The sequence below is a fragment of the Lissotriton helveticus genome, chromosome 4_1, assembly GCF_964261635.1.
Source record: "Lissotriton helveticus chromosome 4_1, aLisHel1.1, whole genome shotgun sequence".
NCBI lineage: Eukaryota > Metazoa > Chordata > Amphibia > Caudata > Salamandridae > Lissotriton > Lissotriton helveticus.
In genome coordinates, this window is record NC_136063.1 from 783,276,152 (window position 1) to 783,299,788 (window position 23,637).

The window sequence follows — 23,637 nt, forward strand, 5'->3', positions numbered from 1 at the left end:
TTCGGTTTTTTAAAGAAGTGAGTAGGGATTTCATATATCCATTGTTGTAACACAGTCTAAATTTATACTTATTCCATTCTTGGCAGAGAAGTTGCTTGTGGTATTTATCAAATGGTGCAGACCAATCTGCGTACGGCTGATTAGTATGAGGTTGTCAGCATAAAGAAAATTCGAGAGGGTGATATCTCCCAGATTCGGATCGTGATGATTGCAATTATCTAGTTCTGGCGAGTGATCTGACATGAATAGATTAAACAGGATCGGCGGCAAGACACAGCCCTGCTTCAGCCCCTTGGTTGTTGGTATTCTCCAGGATAAACAATCCCCGGCGGCCAACTTTACTGTACCCATGTGTCAGTATGCAGCAAAATCAACAGAGACAAGAGACTTGGCGAGGTTTTCATTTTAGAGAGCTTTGCCCAAAGTTTCTTCCTGTTGATATTATCGAAGAAAGACGTATAATCTATGAAGCAAACAAAAATTGGTTTATTGATGTTTTTGACTGCATCGATTACAAGCGATAAGGCAAGTATATTTGTCGATGTCCGCATACATTTTTGGAATCCCGTATGATTGATCGTAATTGATGCCGTTTCGGATGCCCAGTGTATGAGTTTTTCCAGTAGGAAGCCCACAAAATATTTGGCATCATTATCTATTAAAGCAACAAGCCTGTAATTTTTCGCTTAATTTTTACTGCCTTTCTTATAAATGGGGGAAATGATTAAACCCTTCCAGGAATCTGGTATTCTTTCTGCTTCTAAAATATGTGTGAAAAGTGGCAGTAGTGCTGCCGCACAGTAACCCGGGTCTTGCTTATATAGAATTCGTGGGATACCATTGGGGCCCGGTGCACCCTTTGCTCTTCCTTTCGCAATTTTGTTCACAATTTGTTTAGTCGAGAAAGAATAGTTAATCTCCCCAGCTTGCTTTTCTTGACCCAACCAGTATATTCTTCTCCCCTGAGCCTCATGTACATTATCGTCTTGTTTGCTGTTAAAATGATGCCAAAGATAGTTCGCCCAGGCTTCCTCAGTCAGATGAGAGTTGATTCCAGTGGCCCTTGTGTTCTGTGAGCTGTTCACTGAGCGCCAGAACCTGGCGCTATTATTGGCCTTCGCATCATACAGCAGTTTGGCCCATGCCTTATCTGCATTTATAGTGTTAAAGCGCTCAGCTTGTGCTCGGTGGCAAGGCTTGTGCCTCTGGTGGAACAGGCTCCCCCAGTGCAGGGGTTTGACTCTAGCCAATGATGTTGAAGTATTGTATCAGCTTTTCAAAAAAGAGAAAAGGCACACCTTTGAACAATTGCTTCACTGTCTACGATGTGCTAGAGCTATAGGCGGCAATGTCTTATGCATTTAGGGAGTCGAATGCCCCCTTTAAAGGTCCATGAAACATTTATTTTGTTTTTCTCTCTATGTTTCTATGTCTGCGAAGATGGGGAAGGGAGGCAAGCCCCGCTACAACAGTGGCAATATAGTCACAGGAAGATGGACCCGCATATCCGGAGTGGAGATCTCAGGGAAGGTCCTAGGTTGGTATGTGAAGTGCAAATTGGCTTTCTTTACAGGATAGGTGCAGTCGACTTAAAGACATGATGACCTACGGCTAAGTCGATTCTCCCTTTTTATCTTTGATAGGGAGTAAGCCGGCCGATGAATGGGAAGGGGGGGGAAATCGCATGAAGTGTAACAGTTGAGGTCTTAGCTACTCTTCTGAGCATTAACCCCGGCAAGCTCAAAGTTCTGATAATGTATGATATGCTGATTGAAATGCCTTGTCAGGGCTTGAGTCAGTCTACGTTTGAAAAGACTTATCAAACAACGCGTGCCAATGCACAGTTTGAGGAATAGCTTGCACGATATACCATCCGTGTTGTGGCCAGAGGTTGTAAAATAACGATGCAAAATGGTTGGTCCCAAATGGGAGGGTAAATGTTCAATCACAAGTATCAGTAAATATACAGGGGTTTAGTTACTTAGGTTGGTGCAAAGTATGACATTAATCTATAACACAATTACAGAAGTCCAAAAAGTAGCGCAAAATGCCCAGCGCCTCACAAACATTAGGCCAGTGCAATACTTGGCAAATGTAGCTGAGTATTAAAGTTGCTGGGTTCAGGAGCAAACTCTTGAACACTGTGCATTTCTTGTCTTTCCCGTACCTAGAATTTCAAGATCAGGGAACACCAACCACTCGCAGAGCTGTATGCTGCGTGGAACATTCATGAGAAAAATGTGACAGATGTTGGTTCCTCAACCCCCCCCCCCCCCCACCACCCCCCTTTCGGCCTTCGCAAAAAGTTGTTCACAAGAAACATCCTCAACAACCTCCTAGCAGAAGGGCATGCATGTGGCTCATAATGGAGAAGCGTGGCTCAGTGGTTAGAGGCGGCAGACCCGGAAGCTGAGATCAGCCGTGGACCAGGGTTCGATTCCCCGCCTCGGTGGGTCTCGGGCTAAAAAATTCCACGGACTCGACAATTCTCGCTCCGGTGCCTACTCGACTCACGGGGTCACACTTTGCGACTCTGGGCAATAGCTTGCTTAATCTCCACTACGGCCCCTCGCGGCGGGATGCCTGGCTTTCACCTTGTGAATACCCTGCCGGGGTATCTCACAGGGGAATACCAGGACGGGTTCCCTAAGCAAGCGCCTTGAGACCCCTGGGTGATTCGTGCGCTATATAAATCGAAATACATTTACATTTACATAATGTATCATAGAAACTGCCTGTGTCAGTTAGTGGGGCTGGTACTAGCGTTGGTTAGTGTTGCAGCATGTCTCTGGTGCCAACCAACCCAATGTCAATGTTACTTATTACTATTATCTGGTCTATATATGTTCAGTTAGTCACAGGGGTAAGCAAGTGCACTCTGTGACATCTTATTTAGGCGTTCAGAATGTATGGGACAATTGCATGTGCTCTGAACGGAATGCACATTGGGGCAAATTAGTTGCCAGTTTGCAGTTCTATAGGAAGCAGCATTTCCTTTTGTGATTACCGCAATTCACACGCCTAACCATTTTCTTCAAACCCTAGAGCTCTGGTTGGGAATTTCAGACATTTCTTCATCTGTGTGAGCCTGTGTAGGTGGGAAGGCTGTGAATATTTAAGGTCGGTGATCTGGTGCAGAGTTCACTTGTTTTGCAAGTGGTTACACTTAAGCTGTGCGTGGAAGTTGTTGCTAAGATTGGTCCAGTGGATGATCGGGGTGATGATTGGGTAAATAAAGGTGTAGTTTATCTGGATGGAGTCTAGCTTCTTCCACTGTATCCACATGGGTGGGCAAACGCACAAATTCACATTTTACCCAAGGCCTACACCTGGCACTCTTAATATATTCTTCATTGTGTACAAGTTCTGCACTTCTGAAGAAAGAACGTACTCTGGCGTTCAAATGGATAATACATATCAGCCATAGCTCTAATGTGCCTGGGCTTAATGTAAAGTTCTTGGTTACGTGTTTCTTTAATGCCACATTATTTCAACACTCTGATTCCAGCACTAATATTTTTGGGAATGTCAACTAATTGTATCCAACATCAGCTTCTACCTTCTGAAAAACATACACTTGTGTCCCAAGCACATATTTTTCAATGTTGGGATACATATATAAACCCAGCCAAGCAGGGCACTTGCGGCAGCTTATGGCTGTCGATTTATATAGGACATTGGATCTAGGTAGTACCCCTCTGGGATGGAGGGGCTGTGGAGAAGTTGTTATAATGTGTGCCAATGTGGTCCTCTTGTGTCCATTCCATTGCGCTGGGTGCAGAATTGGATTCTGGGACTTGATGGACCCCGGGCAGGGCGTTGTGCAATTTGGGCAAAGGGCTAGTGGGAGGGGGGCTGACCCCCTGGTGGCCCTAGAACTCTCCTGTCTTAGCCTACAATGCCAGTGTCATTTAGTTACTGCTTACCTATATATCGTGTTAAGTTAGCATGAGCTTATTAAATGTTTAAACGCCATTTTTCCTTTTTGCTGCTTTTGCACACGACACATAATTGTTGTTTTAGCTTTCAGCCTAGAAGAGCGTTGTGATTTACATGAGAATAATATGTTATTGCTCTGATATCAGCTTTGCTTGGTAAACTATGTCTGTACAGTGAGTGCTGAAGCTTCAAGGATAACTCGACACAGTATTGTTGTGAGGTCTGATCTTCGCACCTTCATAGACATAACATAAGTGCAGCTTCTGCCAAATTCTGGCTTTAGGCGCGTTTTATATTGCTTTGCTTAGAGCACACGATACACACTTGATGCGGTTCGCATGCAGAGAGCTGGTGGAAGATGATGTGATCCCTTCACACTAGAATCTTGAGGTATGGGGCCGCCCTGCTAAAACCCAAAGAGACCTTCATAGAAATAATATCCTATGTAAGTTAGGGAGGGTGAGAATTAGGTGTTGCTAACTCCTATTCATTTCAGCATTTTAGCATGCTGTCACCTTTTGCTTTCTATGGACTAGTAACTATGCTGATAACTTTGCTTCTGATAATATGTTTCCTTGTATTATCTAAGATATTGCGTTTGAGAAAACGGCATTAGTAAATAAATATTTCAAATATGCACGTGTCCTCATTTACTCCATGTTCTGGTTTGAAATGATTGTATAACGAAAGAGTGTTCATGTGTTCCACGATACCTGAGGTATTCTAAGTTCATGTTCTGGTTTGTCTAAACATTGGGAGTGTGTTATGACCAATGAGACACTGTAGCTAGCTCGGTAAGGGGATTTTGGGTACCGAGGTGAGTTTTGGGTCACCCTAATTCACCAAGGTTCCAAATCTCTATGCACAGTTCTGTAGGAGAACGGAATCCCTGCTACCCAGGTTTTTGGAACTTTGGGGGCAGAGCCTGCGTGCATGTACCTCGGCTGGACCGGTGCGCTATACAGTGTCCTGGAGTTGAGTCTGAGACTGGAATGGCCACTGGGTGGGTGTTATCCGTGTAGGCAACGGACTGGCGGGAAGGGAACTGACCTCCTGGTGGACCTGAACCTCTCCTGCTCTACCCCGCGATGCCTGTTTGGAACTTTGGGGCTGTGCCTGTGTTCAAGTACCCCAGCGGGGTTGGTGCTGTGATGTATTCCTATAGGTTCTGTATCGATTCCCCTATTCCCGGCCCTGTTCTGGTTAATACTTAACTAGCAGGCGACCCACGGTGCAAAAAACCGTTATCTGATTAAGCCACCCCACGGCACAGAAACGCGTTATCTGATTAGGTAATAACGCATGCCATCTAATTAGACAAGCACTATTCCTCCAGCCCCTGATAAGGCATACGGAGTTCTCAAAACAAATCAAACCTATGACAACCTGGGAAAATCCCTGCGGCCATTGTTTTGATTTCACCGAGAACTTCAGCAAAAGAATGTGCGAACAAGCCAGTTCGTATGACATCCTTATTGACGTATCCATGTCCATCCTTACGTCAATCTCGACACCTTACAGGTATAAATATTACCGACATTGCCTTAAGCAAACACACGCGGTGGTGACGGGATCGGAGCAGCGAGACGCGCTGAGGAGCCCAGCAGAGAGCGAAGCCCACACGCGCTGCCCCGCCTTCCTGACGCGCTGAAAACAAGAAGCTGTTTTTCTCCTGCCGAAAAATCCAGCTCCGGCGCTTCCAAGCAGCCCTCGCAGGCAGCTGGAATATCAAGACCAGAGACGAGAGATACCAGCCCTCAACCATTCTAGATCTCAGGTACAGAACTGAACAACCCCTTGCAGAGAATTCTTGAGTCAGTCACTTGGCAAAACAAACTTAACTTAAACTGCTACTTATCTACTCCCGCCCACGTATTAGGCTTAGGTCAGGTACACTGGGGTAGGCGTGGTTAGAAGCACCAGTTGAGTACGATTAGTCAAATGTATATATGTATGTATCTATTTTATCAATTTTAACTATCATATGGCTTAGAAACCATATCAATGCTTCTGCAGTATTATTTTATACTTTTGCTTTTATTGTATGCACTTTACTTAACCATAAGTATCGCAATAATATCGATTCATTTCTCTTGTACGAGAAAAGAGACTGATCAATAAATAACATCTTTTATTGAACACGCCCGTCTCTTCCTTTTCTCTACAAACTGGTGAAACTAAGAATGCACGTACTGACTGAGTAAAATAAGTTGTCTTTTGTTTTCACACGACTCTAGAGATACACTCTTGATTGGGGGAGAGCAAAGTTGTCATGTTCTATGGTTGTCAGAAACTAAATCCCTTCTTGTCTATCCAGGGAAGTTAAACTCCTCCTTGTCTATTCGAGAAAGTTTCTAGTGAACTCTGAGCTAGCTGGCAAAACCAAAAACTCTAAGTCTAATATCGTCAGTAGAAGACCTAGTTAACCTCTGCCCTAGATCTATACTATTGAAGATATTATTCCAATGCGCAGAGCCTATTGGGATAATAGGAACTACACTACATGGCGCCCAACGTTTGGATAGGCGATAAAACTAACGCAAGACATTAGAGTAACTCAGTCGTGCTTTTTCACACAGAACCCCTTTTTCCCATAATACTCCAAAGACGTCTGGAGTGGGTAAAAGGTCATATCCGCCAAACCTCACAGGAGGAGACTCCTATGTATGGTTCTTGGTTTATTCAACGTTGAAGGATACACTGTTCCAAAATATTGTGCATCTAATCTTTGTTTCCATAGAAACCTGATCTGCAAACAAACAGGATAACCTTCCTGTCAGTAAAATGGTAGACAGTGATGATGAAAGGGAGACAGCTAGACTAGCAGCTGAACTCGTAGCAGCTGATAATACTCTGCTACAAAATGACCCGGATGCAAAACTCATCCCGGTCAACATAAGAAAATCTATAACTTTAAAACTTATAGAAAATGGACTGACATCGAGAGGTGGTACAGTTATATTCGTAATTGAGGCACACGAATATCGGCAGACAGAGGTATTCTATTCATGGATAAACTTTCCAGCAGCAAACGCTGTAACAAAAGAGTTCCACTATTATAAAATAGAGGAACCACCGGATACCTACACTCCTTTCGAGGAGGTGGAAGTACCACTCAAATTCCAAGAGCACCTGCTCTTGTTTAATGGCGCCCTAAAACATAATAATCACATCACCAGGCTCGGTCCACTAGGTAGACCAGGAGCAACGTGGCCGGTCCTAGCCGGATATACACCACATCCAGACATTGAAGAAATGTCTGCACCAGATCTTTTAGCACAACTAAAACAACTAATCAAAATACATAGACAATTAGTCCAATATGTAATGCGGACTTCAACAATCCAACCAGCAAATAAAATTCCACAGCTGACCCCTCATCAGGGTAACACAAATAAAATTACACCACAGAACATACAGTCCTGTCTAGGTAAAGTACCCGCAAAACGGGAACAAATACCTTTCTGGCTAGCACAAAAAATCACTCAAATAGAGGCGGTGTTTCCAGACACCACCCCGGTAGAAAAACACAGGATTCTGACTATCTGTCTTCCAATGGGAATCGCACCACACGTGGAGGACTGTGACACTTGGGGTACAGTCTTTGCTTCCATATACACAAAAACACATGGTGTACCATCCATGTCAGTAATACCAGATGTGCTAAAACAAATTCAAGATGAATATGGTCCAGAACCCGCTTTAACTCTCGGTATGAAATTACTGAAGGACTTCAAGCAGGTCTCGGCTATATTATTAGCCAACATAAAGGTAGAAGCAGCAAACGTGGCGATCCGCCAAAGGTTAAAAGAGACAGATATAGCAGACCAACCAACTGAAATTGCCAGAATCATAGAGAAATCCTATGAAGAACTAGGAAGAGATAGTCTGGGTGGAATACCGGTAAAACCTCAACTGATTGAAAGTCCTGAAAAGATATTTATTACAAATAATTTAAACACTCAAAAAAAGAGCTGGGATGGAAACAAACAATCCAATCCTAAAGAAAAAAGATTCCAGTCCAGAGGAAGGTCTCCTCGGCGGAGAGAAAGATCTCCGAACCAAGGACGCAGGTCTCCCCAAAGTGAGCCCTCTGGAAAAAAATACAACCTTAGAAATAGGGATAATATAAAGAAACCTGATAGATATCAAGATAATGATACACGTCCCTCTCAATCTTTTCAGACTTCCTCGCAGAAATCGGAAAGAAGAGGACGATCAGAACACAGGGAAGAGCACGTCAAGTCCAAAGACAAGGAACCTGCTCATCCGAATAAAAAGTTAAAATTTCCAAAAAAGAAGGTAGCCAGTATTAAAGTAATCAAAGATGCCGAGAATACTGAGGACACAGCTGAAAAACGGAGAATGGGCTCAGACAATGCTAGACAGCGCAGCAGAAGTGAGCATAGCTCGCAAAGTCCTTATGAATCATCTGGAGACAGTGGACACGAATGAATATATTCAAGTGGAAACTGCCGACACCAGAGTTAGCAAACCTCACAAAATATATGAAATTACATTGCGTATAGAGGGGGATAAGACTAGAAAAATAAGGGAACTATTTTGGGATAATCTCTCCCAGGACTATGACATCCTTCTAGCTGAAAAAGACTGGCCACCCGAGTTCGTCAGAGAGTGCCCTCATGGCGAAGAAATAATTATGCCTGCCTTCTCAAATCACATTCCAATTCATAAAAAATATACACTTGCTAGAAAGTGGGCAGTAGCTCAAGCTCCTGCTTTATATAAAAATCATGTAGGATGGGATGAGGACTCTCCTCCTCACAAAATCCAGTTAAAATCACAACCTACTGCACAGAGGCAGTACCCAATTAAGCAAGAAGCTAAAAAACAGGTAAAAGAGATCTTAGATCAACTTGAATACCAGGGGGTGATTGAAACTTGCACCTCACAAATGAACAATCCTTTGTTTCCTGTCTCCAAACCAGATAACTCATATCGTCTAGTTTTGGATTACAGACACCTTAACTCATGTTGCAAAACTTTTGCAGTGCAAAACTCACATAGTGCTGCACTAATGAATAACATAGTACGCAAAAAATACAAAACAACATTAGACATCTCTAATGGATTCTTTTGTCAAAATATAGCACCAGAGAGCAGATATTTGACTGCGTTCTCGGTAAATGGCTCGCAAAAAAGTTTCTGCCGTTTACCCCAGGGGCACAAGAATAGCCCAGGATTATTCTCAAAGAGAGTAACAGAATTACTACAAACATACGATGACGAGGCATTATCATATGTCGACGACATTTACCTAACAGATGATGACTTGGATACTCACTTGAAGAGAGTGAACACCATAATACATGGGTTCGCAGCAGAGGGTTACAAATTCAACTTTAAAAAATCAAGAATTGCCCATCTAACGGTCCTGTTTTTAGGATATGAATTATCAAGTGAAGGCAAAAGCCTGGCTGACAATTTCCTAGACAAATGTGCTGTACTCCAAGCTCCTAGAACACTAAAAAACTTACAATCAATTCTAGGCTTCCTAAATTTCGGAAGAACATACATTGCAAATTACGCAGAAAGGATCAAACCCCTTTATGATCTAATAAAACCAGATTTTAAAAGAATCAATTGGACTCAAAAACACACAGAAATTTTGAGATCTTTACAAACAGACATGCTAATTAAAACAAAATTAGAAACACGTGATACCTCACGCAATCTTGTGATTCGAGTCATCCCAGGAAGATGCGGATTCACATACCTGACCTCTAATGAGGGAGAAAAGGTACCAATTGCATACAAATCACACTTGTACACAGAAGCTGAAAAGAAGTTCAGTATTAAAGACAACATTGTTCATGCAGTTCAAACGGCTATAGCAAGAGAAAAAGACAACGCCGACGGTAGACATATCACAGTCAGAACAGCGGAGTCAGCCTTTGAGGCATTAACAACCCCATGTAATTTACCAAAAACAGCGTTAAATCCAGAATGGATACAATGGGTGAATTCAATTACAACGGACAAAGTAAAATACTACTTTGATCCAGAATTAAAGGAATTAAAATATCTAGAATATGAAATAATATACCCTCTGCCAATCGACATTCTGCCTTTACGACAGTACGCCTGTGTAATACATACAGACGGGCATGCTCAACCCTCAGTTTGGGGAGAGCTGGCTTACAAGGCCACATGCGAAATTGTAAAAGAAGTGTGGCGCGGAGGTAAATTAAGACCTCTACTTACAAAAACACACTCAGTGGAAAATAATTCAGAACAACAAACTGAAATAATAGCATTAAAAATGGCGCTAGATAATGCCGATCGCGAATTCCCACTTATTGTGTGCGATTCGTATTACTGCGTCAAATCATACAATAACGATTTACAGAAATGGATTCAAAACGGTTACAAAGATGACACAGGTGCAACAATAAAGCAAAAAGTGCTTTGGGAACAAGTAGCTCTTTTACAGAAAGAACTACCAAAAACTCACGTGATACATTCAGTGAGTCATCAGCGTGATGGCGTTCACGTTGCAGGGAATTCATTGGCTGAGAAAGCCACAACGGCAGCAACTGAATCGGCTTCCGTAGTCAAGAAAAAGCGTACAGTAAAACACATTGACGGTGAAACTATGCTGGCGGTGAAAACGTCATCAAAAGGCGACTGCTCAGCACTACCGATCAACTATCCACTCAATTATACATACATAATCGATGCAAACTCCGTTCCTTTTGCTCGAATCCCTGGAGTGGGGGACAGAGTGATTCCAAACATGGACAGGAGAGGTTTGTTAATAGCAGACGCACATATGGGTGAGGGTCTCAGACACCTTAAACAAAAAGATTCTCTGGAAGAATTACAATCAATGTACTGGTGGCCAGGTATGAGCCTGCATCATCACATCTTTGTAAAGAACTGCCCAGACTGCAATAGAGATCGCAGTGGCGAAAGAAACGGTATATTAGCATGGCGTTTCACTCCAGAATTGAGCAACAATAAAAACGAATGCGTCCAATTAACATATAAAGACTAGTTTCCACTTGTGATGTAGACCCCAGCACTCGGCTGACGTCTGGACTGTTATAAAAAGATTCGCGAGTCTATAATGGCATATACGCTAGAAGCATGCTACGTTTGGCTGAATGTTTTTTCTTCTTGCCCTAAAGCGTATGAAAAACATGGCCAAATGAGCATAGCATAGCGGGACTCTTCTCACTTCCTACCTGAGGGAACGGGATGGTGTAAAGAAAAAACCAAAGGCATAAAGCAATCTATAACAGCGAAGGTATTAGGTTAGGGAGCTGGGTGGGTCAAACATCTAATAAGTGTCCAACGTAGTCTAAATAACCTGCCAAGAAATTCTCTGAGGGGATTCAGTCCGTACGAACTATTGTTTGGAACTAGAATGATGGTCTTAGATCTTGACAGTCAGACTTCAGTGGTTAAAGAAAAAAGCTTTGATATCAAAGATCGTTTGGCTATTTTACAGGACTTAAACGAAACAAGGAAAGACCTGAGCAACATAAAGTTGAAACAACAGCCAACGACCACTGAAGAAATACCACCTGTCCCAGCAAGACCTGTCTGGATTCCAAAAGTCGGGGATCTAGTCAGAGAAAAGATCGCGGTAAAGAAGGAATTTGGGCTTTCTTACAGAAAAGCAGTTCCTGTCTTGTCTATCAACGGGACAAGATCAGTAGTACTACCGCCCCTTGCTGGTAAAAAGGAGAACCGAGTTGTATCCATCGACCTGGTTAAACCACAATCATGTGGCCGATAACAAACAGTAGGCCAAGTGGACTCCCGATAAGTAGTAGAACACCAGGGTTTGCTACAAACACAGAGGTTCAATCTAAGAGGCTACTCACGTTTGAAATGCCAAAAGAACAACAACAAGGTCTATGCAACAATGCTATGGAACTTAAACCTCTAAAAACCCAAATAAAAACATTTAGCAGAGACACACCAATCTACAATGAAGTAATAAATGACTATGCTGCTGCAACAAAACACACGGATAAAGCAAATATCAATCCTGAAGCTATTGGAACAATAGACAGAACGGCATCCGGTTACTTCATCAACTTCAGCGATTCATCTGAAAACCTGAGTGAATCAAAGGAACAAACATCAACAAAAACCTTTAAAGACAAAGCTAAGGAACTTTTTCAACATCTGAAAGAAACCTATCTGATTTCTCCATGGTTTGAATTCTGGGTGGCCTTAGGTGCACTTATCCTCATACTTTGGCTCATCATGGTACTATGTTTGGGACACTTCATTGAGGGAAAATATGCTAAAATGGACACAGCAAGCCAGAAAATCAACTTGGTCCTCAAACCACACACGTCTTCACACATCGAGAAAAGGGAACTTTCTTCAGTCAACTTCACAGCCAATCCTATACCCGGTGGGGTAGCATGGGACAATACTGATTATGAAATCTATGGTCCGGTTGAAATCCTGAAATATCCACACCAAATCAAGATCTCATTGAGTGACTTTGTAAAACCAAGCTCAGTTGCTGATGATTGGGACGTGGAAAGCATTAATAATATGATGTCTGACCTAGTGATGTCTGCTAAATTTACAAAACATGATTATTTGCAGGGTTCGTCTAATTATGATAAAATGTTCTGCTATAATCACTATAGTAATCATTATCTGCATAAATCTGCACAACCTAGAAATGTTTTAAATTATAATCAATGGGAACACTGTGCAACCCCTCCAAAAGGTAGCTCAAGAACTTTTTATGACAAATATTCATATTTTTCAGGGTTCAACACAAGTAATGCAGAAACATTTTATTTCAAATTATCAAACAAGACAGGTACAAAGACCATGCTTACAAACACTAAATTGATATATTCAGACTCATTTTTTGAGCAAATGAGTACATTTGGTTTTGAATACTGGGACAAAAATGTTGAAGTAAAAAGTGTTTGGGGTACAAAGGAATGGCAAGTACAAGGTATAGAATCATTGTTTAGAGCCTGCATGATCCCAGAACAAATGATATTTTTGAATGACACTATTCAACAAACTACCTGTCTTGGCCTAGCCAAAATCAAAGATTTAAACAAACCGTCTATTCCAAAGCCAACGATAAACAGTAATAGCTCGACAGATGAGGAGATAGACGTAAACCATATATTAAGCCAAAACAGAACACATCCAGATTGGAAAAAGTGGTTGATCTTGCCCACAGATACTAATAACTGTCAAGACAGATTCCTGAACAAAATCCAGGGGTTCAAATTGACCAGGCCAGACCCTAGATATTCCCAAAGACAACACCCAGGGATAATTACCACGTACAGTGTGGGCAAGCTCTGCCTTCAATGGCTACAAACATCCACACTGGCAGAAATTAAGCAACACCTAACTTTACTTACTGATGGTGCTGACTTGCGTGATTTCATTATGGGACCACGCAAACAGCGTCAAAAACGCTTCATAGCAGCCTCTGTATATGCAGCTTATAACGAAGCCTGGAAAATAACTCAAATTGAAACATCAGAGAAAATACGGGAAATTGACCGTATTAATTTGGAAAAATCACTTTCTGTGGTGGACAATGGGTTAATGACTCTGTCCTCCAGAATATACTCCTTGGACAGCATTGTGTCTTCAGCAATCGACATAATATCGCAAGACTTACTGTTATTACAACACGGTCAGTCCCAATTGCGTTCTATTGTACAACTTGGCTGGACGTTACAAAATCTGCGTTCAGGCTATGTGCCTTGGCGTTTAATCAACACAACGTCACTGTTCAATATCTTTAACCTTACTGATAAACAAATCAGTATGGCACAGAAGGGTGCTGATTATACAATCCTGAGCATTGAGAAACTCGAGAGATTACCATTGACAATGTCAGAACGACCTGTCAGTGAGTGGATAATACATGGAATAATTAATATTCCAATATCTACTTTCAGGTTTCAATACTGCCAAAAATATATACAGGCTGGCATGTACGAAAAATTGGGTAAAGGGTACATTAAGTCAACATGGAACTTGCCCTATTCACATGCTTGTGTCAGTAATAAAGGCCGGAAAGTGTTTCTTAGTGGCAATAATTGTGCCATGTCACTAAGCGGTACACTTCTGTGTAATGGTATTAGTTTACACGGAGCCTGTGAAGGGTCCTCAAATAACCTTTCATGTCACCAGCTAGGCACACCTGCGACACAAATAGAACCATTCTTTAGGAGACTATCGAACGGGAGTTACATTATAATCGTAGACCGCAGATGTTGTAGCTTGGTGCCCGGAGTAGCTTATCTCATAACTACGACTGCGAAGGTCATGTGCTGTGAACGAGTATTGTTCCCCAGCGCAATGCCAGACAGGGAGGCAAGGTTATGGCCGAATTTGAAAATTTCTTCCATTAGAGTTGATACTTTAAGCAGAATGAAAACTGTGCTCCTTCAGACGCCAACCAGGCTCACGTCATCAAAAGAAACGTATGATCTCCAAGTTGCAAGGACAACGGCAGAGATTCATTCATTGTTATCAACTAATTCCCCCATACATTTCGCAGAAATCCTTAACGAAATCATAAATATTTCTGATACCAGTGGGGTCTCAAATGTATTTAAGACAGTGTTTTCAGGGGCTCTAACACCATTTAAAGCCATTCTGGGTATTTTTCCAGACTTTGTCCATTCCGTCTTTGGTGGACTTCCTCTCCTTTTGGGACTAGTGGCAGGAATCCTATTTTTGATCCTGCTATTTCACTATGGCAAACCGTGTCACAGACAAGACACCTGCGACAAGGGAAGAAACAATCCTAGCCATTGGATACCGGGACCAGATATCTAGAATCCTTGGACTGTCCCGGCTTAGAGACCTGAACATGACTTGGTTTCTTTCGTTTAGACCTATGTGGCAAAGCTGTGTTTTACCTGTATTAAGGTGCTTGCTATGCGGAGAAGAATGCGTGTTAGACACCTGTCTGACGCTACAATCGGATGCGCCAATGGATGCAGAAACTTTGTTGGGTCCGGTCACGGCTCATGCATTGTGCTGTGCCCAGCGGCCACCAATCCTGATGACGGCATTCGTGGAGACTTCACCACTACGATTAAGGGGTAGTGAGGTTCAAGATGAAAGCAGCATCGATCAGGTACGACCTTCTGTCAGCTATGCTGATCCAAACATCAATGAAGGCAATCATGCTCACGAATGCATGGTAACATCTTTTTCCGAGTTAATGGAACTTTCACAGGAAGCTGTTGACAGCTTTTTCGAGAGTCTAAATGATATGATGTTCTCACCAGAGCAGAAATAATGACTTTTGAACAAGCTAGCACAAGGCGTTCCCAACAACCTGAATTTGGCCTTCAACTTTGATAATAAAGTATCATGAACAATTTTCTCCAGTTTATGGACAGCGGAACATTATTTTTCAGCGGCCCCAAAAATATTTTACAATTTTTCGGGACACTTATCTTCTGCTTAAAGTAGAAACTATTCTTAGAGAACTATATTTCTATTTTAGGAACTTTAGAATCATTAGCTGCCCTCTAGCCTGTTCAAATATATTTTATTTTGTGATGAAATGGTCTCGCATTTTTTTCTTCTGTCTTAAGAGCCATTTCATGTGTAATTTTCATATTTTATTAGTTATGATGTATGAATATGCGTGATATTTAGCATTAATATACTGCTTGAGTGCATATAATGTATATATATATATATCTTTTCGTATATTTCATGTTTCAAAATGCATATGGATGTATTTTGGGGTGGCACGGTATACACATGCTCTACTAGTGTATTTGCTATGCCTAGATCTTATAAATATGGACATAGTCAGCGTGGAGTGGGTGTGATGTATTCCTATAGGTTCTGTATCGATTCCCCTATTCCCGGCCCTGTTCTGGTTAATACTTAACTAGCAGCCGACCCACGGTGCAAAAAACCGTTATCTGATTAAGCCACACCACGGCACAGAAACGTGTTATCTGATTAGGTAATAACGCATGCCATCTAATTAGACAAGCACTATTCCTCCAGCCCCTGATAAGGCATACGGAGTTCTCAAAACAAATCAAACCTATGACAACCTGGGAAAATCCCTGCGGCCATTGTTTTGATTTCACCGAGAACTTCAGCAAAAGAATGTGCGAACAAGCCCGTTCGTATGACATCCTTATTGACGTATCCATGTCCATCCTTACGTCAATCTCGACACCTTACAGGTATAAATATTACCGACATTGCCTTAAGCAAACACACGCGGTGGTGACGAAATCGGAGCAGCGAGACGCGCTGAGGAGCCCAGCAGAGAGCGAAGCCCACACGCGCTGCCCCGCCTTCCTGACGCGCTGAGAACGAGAAGCTGTTTTTCTCCTGCCGAGAAATCCAGCTCCGGCGCTTCCAAGCAGCCCTCGCAGGCAGCTGGAATATCAAGACCAGAGACGAGAGATACCAGCCCTCAACCATTCTAGATCTCAGGTACAGAACTGAACAACCCCTTGCAGAGAATTCTTGAGTCAGTCACTTGGCAAAACAAACTTAACTTAAACTGCTACTTATCTACTCCCGCCCACGTATTAGGCTTAGGTCAGGTACACTGGGGTAGGCGTGGTTAGAAGCACCAGTTGAGTACGATTAGTCAAATGTATATATGTATGTATCTATTTTATCAATTTTAACTATCATATGGCTTAGAAACCATATCAATGCTTCTGCAGTATTATTTTATACTTCTGCTTTTATTGTATGCACTTTACTTAACCATAAGTATCGCAATAATATCGATTCATTTCTCTTGTACGAGAAAAGAGACTGATCAATAAATAACATCTTTTATTGAACACGCCCGTCTCTTCCTTTTCTCTACAAACTGGTGAAACTAAGAATGCACGTACTGACTAAGTAAAATAAGTTGTCTTTTGTTTTCACACGACTCTAGAGATACACTCTTGATTGGGGGAGAGCAAAGTTGTCATGTTCTATGGTTGTCAGAAACTAAATCCCTTCTTGTCTATCCAGGGAAGTTAAACTCCTCCTTGTCTATTCGAGAAAGTTTCTAGTGAACTCTGAGCTAGCTGGCAAAACCAAAAACTTTAAGTCTAATATCGTCAGTAGAAGACCTAGTTAACCTCTGCCCTAGATCTATACTATTGAAGATATTATTCCAATGCGCTGAGCCTATTGGGATAATAGGAACTACACTACAGTGCGTTATGAGGTACCCTGGATTTGAGTTTTGGTGGTACCCCTCTGGGATGGGGGGATGTGGGAAAGTTGGTACCAATGTGTCCTGTATTTGTCCCGTGTCTGGCACAATGTGAATAGCAGATCTCGCAACAAGGGTTCTCGACGTTCCTTGAAATGTGAGGTAGGTCATTTGGCAAGTGAATCATTCGTCCTCCTTTGCAGAGTTGTACTGGCTAAATGAATGCCTGTTAAAAGAATACCTGTCTTTTTGACTGAGTATAGTGGCAGGCCACTCAGTTAGATAATGGGTCCAGTTAGAAAAGTTCTTCGCAACTCTTTAGGAAGCCACCATACTCCTCTTTCATGCATTACATCCACCTAAGGCAGCTACAGTAATATTAAGCCTGAGCCGAGTTCATCTAAAAATGATGAGGCGGAGGCTTCATCGCCCTTTAAAGTATACTAGCCCACAATTGTCCCTAGGAGGAAGTGGGCCTAGCTAAGGGGAAGGGAGCGAGTATGCAGCAATAACATGAAGGTAGAAAATGCCCAACGGAGTGTCTCTGGGATAATGGCAGTATCAAGTTTCCCTCATAGGGTCAGTGGCTTGGTTTAGGCGTACAAAGGGGCAACGGAGTGTGCCTAGGAGGAATCACTAAGGATCCTCGTGTATAGAGAGCATGGGAGGTACCAAACTTTCAGTCTATTAACCTAGAACTTGGAGCGCCTGGTGTAGTACTGGGATCCATTAGTAGATGAGGTGCAAATATTTATGTCTGTCAGCTTACTTAAAGGGGGTGGCCAGGGACTTAATGAGGCACTACAAGTAGGTGGCGAGCCAACCCTTGGGGATGAAAACTCAGATAGGTTGGAGTTCATACTGGGGTCAGTTTGGCCAAATGGTTCATTTCTCAGGGGCGGAATGAATTTTTCAATGCATCGCCCAGCTGTTTATTTTACCATCAGGCAAAGGATGGCCTCGGGTTCAAGAAGACAGACCAATTTGCCAGTGTTGGGGTATGTCCATTAGAGAGGGATTCCAAGGAGGTGATGCAGATGCCAAAAGGGCACGGAAGAGAACATCCATCCCTGGACGAAGCTGGTTAAGCGAGGGCACGTTAGCCTTGTAGTGGGGGGGGGGGGGACTCAGATTTGGTGGACTAATGACAGGGCCAGATTGAATCAATCCATGCATCCAGGGCAGTACACATTAAGGTTCTGGTATGGGCTACAGTTTTTAAGGTGCTGGTGTAGTCAGCCAGCAGGCACGTACCCAGTGGGGATAGGCTTGGCAGATATATACTTTGAAGCACCCAAGGAGTGTGGTTTTGGGGATAGAGGGTTGTTACTTGGTGTTGGTGTGCATTTGTCATATGGGGGCACAAGCTCTCCATTCGGTAGTCATACTAACTTAGGGTTCGTTACCGGAGCCCTCCTGTGGTGGTACCTGCAGTGGCGTGCGGGTAAGTTCAAAAGTAGCCTCTTCGCCCTGTTGCAAAATTTCTAGCAGCAGAAAAAGGGCTTACCCAAAATGTTGGGATTGATTTACTGATCCTACCCCTTGAAGGGGTGTTGATTTGTGTGGGCACTGGGGCAGGCAGGAAGGGGGGACTCACCTGCTGGTGGTCCTGGGGTTTTCTGCCCTACCCCTGGATGCCTGGAGTTGAACGTTTTGGGGTATTTACCTGGTAACAGGTATGCCGGAAGGGACAGAGTTCCTCTGGTGTATGTGTTGGCATGAAACTGCGGATACTGCACATCCCTCTGTGTGATGGAGGGAAAGTTGCTACTAAGGTATGCTTGCCAATAATCTCCTGGATGCCCATGGCTGGTTAAGGGCATGGGCGATGGTTAAGGAAAAGGGGCCTTCTGGAACTTTGCATCCAGAGTGGAAGCCAATTGTTGTATTGCTTGTACAGTCTTTGAGCTGTTTTCCTGATCTTTCATCCTGTATTTTCATAAAAATAATGTTTGCTTAACTATAGTTATCATTTCTCTGTGATATGATGTGGCGCCCTGGATGAACAACTTTAATTGCTGTTGTGTCTCTCCTTGTGAGTCATTTCAGTGGGCGGCAGCGAGTTGCACATGTGAGCACACTATGACCCCTGGAGCAGGGTCAGGGAGCATAACATAAAGGAAGTTACCAGCAACGCACACATGCGGAGTCTGACCAGTTTATACAGTACCCTCTCCTGCATCTATTATTGTGCCTGCCAAATAAACCATTGACACAGCCGAGTGGATGAAACATTTGTATTGCCTGCTTGACATTTTTTTTTGTTTTTCAGTTTCAAACTCTGAAAACAGAAGTTTATTATTGAAGAACAAATAAAATGGTTGTAATTCACAGGGAGTGTTCTCCCTGCACATTGTGGTCATGAACTCATTTCCATGCCCAAGACCGCCATGTGTCGCTGTAGGAGGCTGGCTTAGTATATGGTGCACTCTCTCAGGAGTGGTGCACCTTGAACTAATTTGGGCAACCCTTATGGTGATTTTAGTGGTCTTTGATAACCATAAAAAGATGCCAAAGTGGTAGCTGTGGAGAGCAGCGTTCAGGCTTAACTTCAAGGAGTGTAAAGCAGCTTGTTTTACCACATTTAGTATAGTGTAGATTAGATGAAAATTAACCAGACAGTGTTTTATAAATATAACATTGGTATATCTCCTACTCCTACCTGGAGATATCAAAGAGCACAAAATAATACTTCAAAGTAATTAGGTATGAGCACAAATATATACTGATCTCCAACCATATACCTAGAAAGTGGAATGCAAACTGCAAAAGGAGAACGGGACTTGTAGCAGAAGACTCAGAGGAGCTGGGGACAGAAGAAACCACCCAAGGTAAGTACCCAGGAACCCCATGGAGGCTGTGTGCAGAGGGGAAACACAGCTGCATTCCCAATGAAGAAGTCACAGTTGAAGTTTAAAGAAGAAGGACCCTCCCCAAAGGACCCAGAAGAAACCCTTTGGAAGATGAAAGGTTGGAGATCCACCCCATCCATGGATGCCCCTGGAACTAAGTTACCTACACCAGGGAAGCTGGGTGGAAGATGCCTCTGTAGAGGTCTGTTAAGGAGTCCAGTGGAATCCAAGGGTGGATTCTTGAAGAGGAGAACCTGCAAGCAGAGGGGACAGAGTCTATGCCACTTGGAGGGGACCAGGAGGCACAGAAGCACAATGCCTACCGATGTCAGGAGTGTCAGCAAAGAGGACGGTGACATTGTCGCTGCAGCTGTGCGGACCAGGCGATGCTGAGGAAGACAAGGAGCTGTGCACCAGCTGTCCCACATTGGATGATGGTGTCTAGGTGGTTGATGTCCAGAGGGAACACCAGCAAGCCTTGGTAGCCGCAACTGGTGTGGGAAGGGAAAAGATGCTGACGTTGGGACCAGCAAGGTCCAGTGAAATCACCAATTGCAAGAGAGTCAGATCAGGCCCGAGCAAGCAGGGGAGCCCACTGAAGCAAAGGACGAAACTCAAGAGGACCCACAGGCCGAAGGCACAGGAGTCGCAAGAGGACCTCAAGCAGCTCACCATAAATGGAGGCTCATGGTGAAGAGGATGCAGTGAAGACGCTGATCTTCGAGGGATGAAGTGCTGGAGACTGGAGCTTTTTGTAGCCCGAAGATCTCTGGAGTGCATAGCCAACAAGCCTTGTCAATCGCAGGTCGACACAGTGCACAGGGGTTTGGTCCCAGTAGCGTGTCGAGGGATACTGTCATCAAAGTTGCTGAGAAGACAGGTCAAGCCTCTAGGGAACTGCAGAACCACCGCCTGTGTTGCTGGGTCTCGGGAAGTCCATAGGATGACAGGAGCAGCAGACCGGTCTGCTTCGTTGCAGTGCCTGTGAATGTAGGGGAGACTCCTTCACTCCAAGGGAGATTACTTCGGATGTCCTTGATGCCCACAGGTCTTCTGGAGAACCTGGATGAACCACAGATGACGCAGAAGACTTGAACAACGAGACCAAGAGCAGCAGGAATCTTCCCTAATGCAGTCTCGGTTCCAGTTGAAACCCAATGAAGTCTAAGTTTCCAGACGGTCGAGAGTGTCTTGTTTTCAGAGGTGAGTCTCGCTCAATGACAAATCTAAGGACCCACCCTGAGGGAAGCCCTTGGGTACCCTAGGGAAAGGGTTGGAACGACTCTGGGTCCCTCCCAGAGGGGGGCTGGACAGAGGGGAGGATACTCCTCTGGCCTTTGTCCAGTTACACACCAGAGTAGGAACCAAGGGTTCCTGAACTGGCTCAAACCGGAGTATGCAAGAAGGGCACTAAATGTGCCCTTCAAAGCAGTCTGGTGGCGCTGCAAAGTGCCCCCACCCCAGTTCAATACACTATGTCTAGTCTGGGAGGTGATCACATCTCCATGAGACAGGAAACCTATTGTTCTACTTTCCACCGCTCGAGCTCAGTTCAGCAGCAGGATGGCAGAATCGTGTCTGTGGTCAGCAGCAGCACTAGCTAAATGGCAGACCCTGAAAGGCTGTTACCGGGAGTACAAGGGGGTCCCCTAAGGAGCCACCCAGTACATGGGATCATACTTCTAACAACGGAATCTGTGTTGGGATATGATTCCAACATGTTTGATACCAAATATGACCAGGCTCGTTGCAGCCATTCTAAAGTTAGACATTGTGTAATGACTGATGTCCACTATGTACCTTAAAATGGCTAACCACACTTACAAAGCTTGGCGAGTCGACTCTGGGGTTTGTAAGGGGTGTCCTGCTCATGCAGGGGTACCCTCACACTTGTAACCAAGCACCCTGCCCTCATTTATTTATTTATTTTCTTATATGCGCAGGATTCCACCCCCAAAGGGGTATCTCCGCGCTTGAGCATTGGTACAAGTGTTAGACTGATAACTGAATAATTAAACTACCAGCAGATTATGAGGTCGAATAAAGATGGGTTTTAAGGAGCTTCCTGAAGGATTGGAGATTTGAGTTAGTCTTTAGGGCAAATGGAAGTGAATTTCAAAGAATAGGACCTTTATAGGAGAGGGCACGCCCTCCCTGTCTTACCCTCTTAATCCTAGGGACCTGAAGCAGTTGCTGGTTACTTGAACGCAAGGAACGTCCAGGACTATAATGGATGAACTTATCTATTAAATACTTGGGGCCTGCCCCAAAAAGGCATTTGTGTATGGTACAGCAGATTTTGTATTTAACCCGCTGCCGAACAGGCAGCCAATGAAGGCTGTCCAGAAGAGGACGGGAGGACTGAACTTCAGAACTGAAGAACCTGCCAATTTGAAGGTTTGAAGTGTAGTAACCTCAGATATAAGGAAACTTATATCTGTCATATCTGTCGTTGGAGGTGCAAGCACAATTTCACACAGGCTGCAATGGTATGACTGAAATCACACTTTAAGTGGACTCCCATGAGTGACACAATACATGCTTCACCCCATGGGAGACCCCTGGTGTGCATATGCCTTCGGTACCTCAGTAGCATATACTAGGGACTTATAAGGGTACATCAGTAGCCAATTGTAGAGGTACCAAAGTACTTACCAGAACCAATTTAGGGGAGAAAGCACAGGTGCTAGGGTCCTGATTGGCAGGATCTCAGCAAATTAAGTCAAAAAAACACTGACACCAAGCAAAAAGTGGGGGTAGCTATGCTAGAAGGATCTTACCTTCCCAAGGTCTCCTTGTGGTGGGTGGAATTTCCAGTCAATGGTTTCAGACAACAAACCGAGGTAAGGCGCATACTTCGAAAATGCTGAATTTCTCCAACCTCAAAATGGTGCGTAGGAACCGCATGTTTGGTGGGCAAGGCATCCTCGGTTTATTGATGGGTGCCCCGCATCCAACAAACTCTAAATAAGGCCAAAGATTCAAAGCTGACCCAAAAAAGCAATTGGCTAAATAGGTGACCAAAAACCTACTTACTGTGTATGGAGAGCAATGGGTATTGCAGCCATCTGTGCTTCCAAGGCAGACCCAATAACCAATATTGTGATTTAAAAAAGAGGATTAAAAATACTTCAGAACAGGTTATTAAAAAAAAGAGAAAAAAAAGTTTTAAATGAATACATGTTTGACAAGAACAAACATCTGCTCAAAAATATTCTATTTTGGATAGCGAGAGGAGAAACTGATGTTACGTGGCAGCTGACTTGTGTTATCACCTAGTTAACACATTCCAGAAGAGTTTTCCCCACCTCCTCGACAGTGGGTAAAAATAAGTTTGTGAAATTGTATATACAAAATACAGATACCGACATAAATATGCATTGAAAGCAAAAATAATACAAACCTTTTTCACTGAGAACTGCTCTATCTGGTTGTTTTTTCTTTTAAATAGCGTGTGGACTTCCTTAAACACAAGCTGAGCCTCAATGACGTCACCAGTAGCTCCTCGGCACACTGTAAAATAAGGATAAGATGAAACTCGTGATCCATTTATAATAGCTATGTGTTTCAAGAGATGCAAATTCATAATCTAGGTATGTTATCACTAACGCCTTTCTATGACCCACATACAAGGTTACTCGCTGCTGACGTGAATGGGAAAAT

The 23,637-nt window shown here is 43.4% G+C and overlaps 1 protein-coding gene across 2 annotated transcripts in view; it reads right to left on the bottom strand.

The window, feature by feature from the left end:
• TTC39C (tetratricopeptide repeat domain 39C) overlaps positions 1-23,637 on the bottom strand; it is a 497,992-nt gene that overhangs the window by 121,211 nt on the left and 353,144 nt on the right. The window contains exons 9-10 of one of the 2 annotated variants that reach the window (XR_013610544.1): positions 22,342-23,487; positions 21,178-21,884 (exon numbers count right to left, since the gene is read on the bottom strand). Coding sequence is in view for 1 of the 2 variants with exons in the window: in XM_078687417.1 (XP_078543543.1) it covers positions 23,378-23,487 (110 nt within the window). In the remaining variant the exon portion in view is untranslated. Of the gene's footprint in view, positions 1-21,177; positions 21,885-22,341; positions 23,488-23,637 lie in introns of those variants that run through there. The other variant, XM_078687417.1, reaches the window with a different exon arrangement.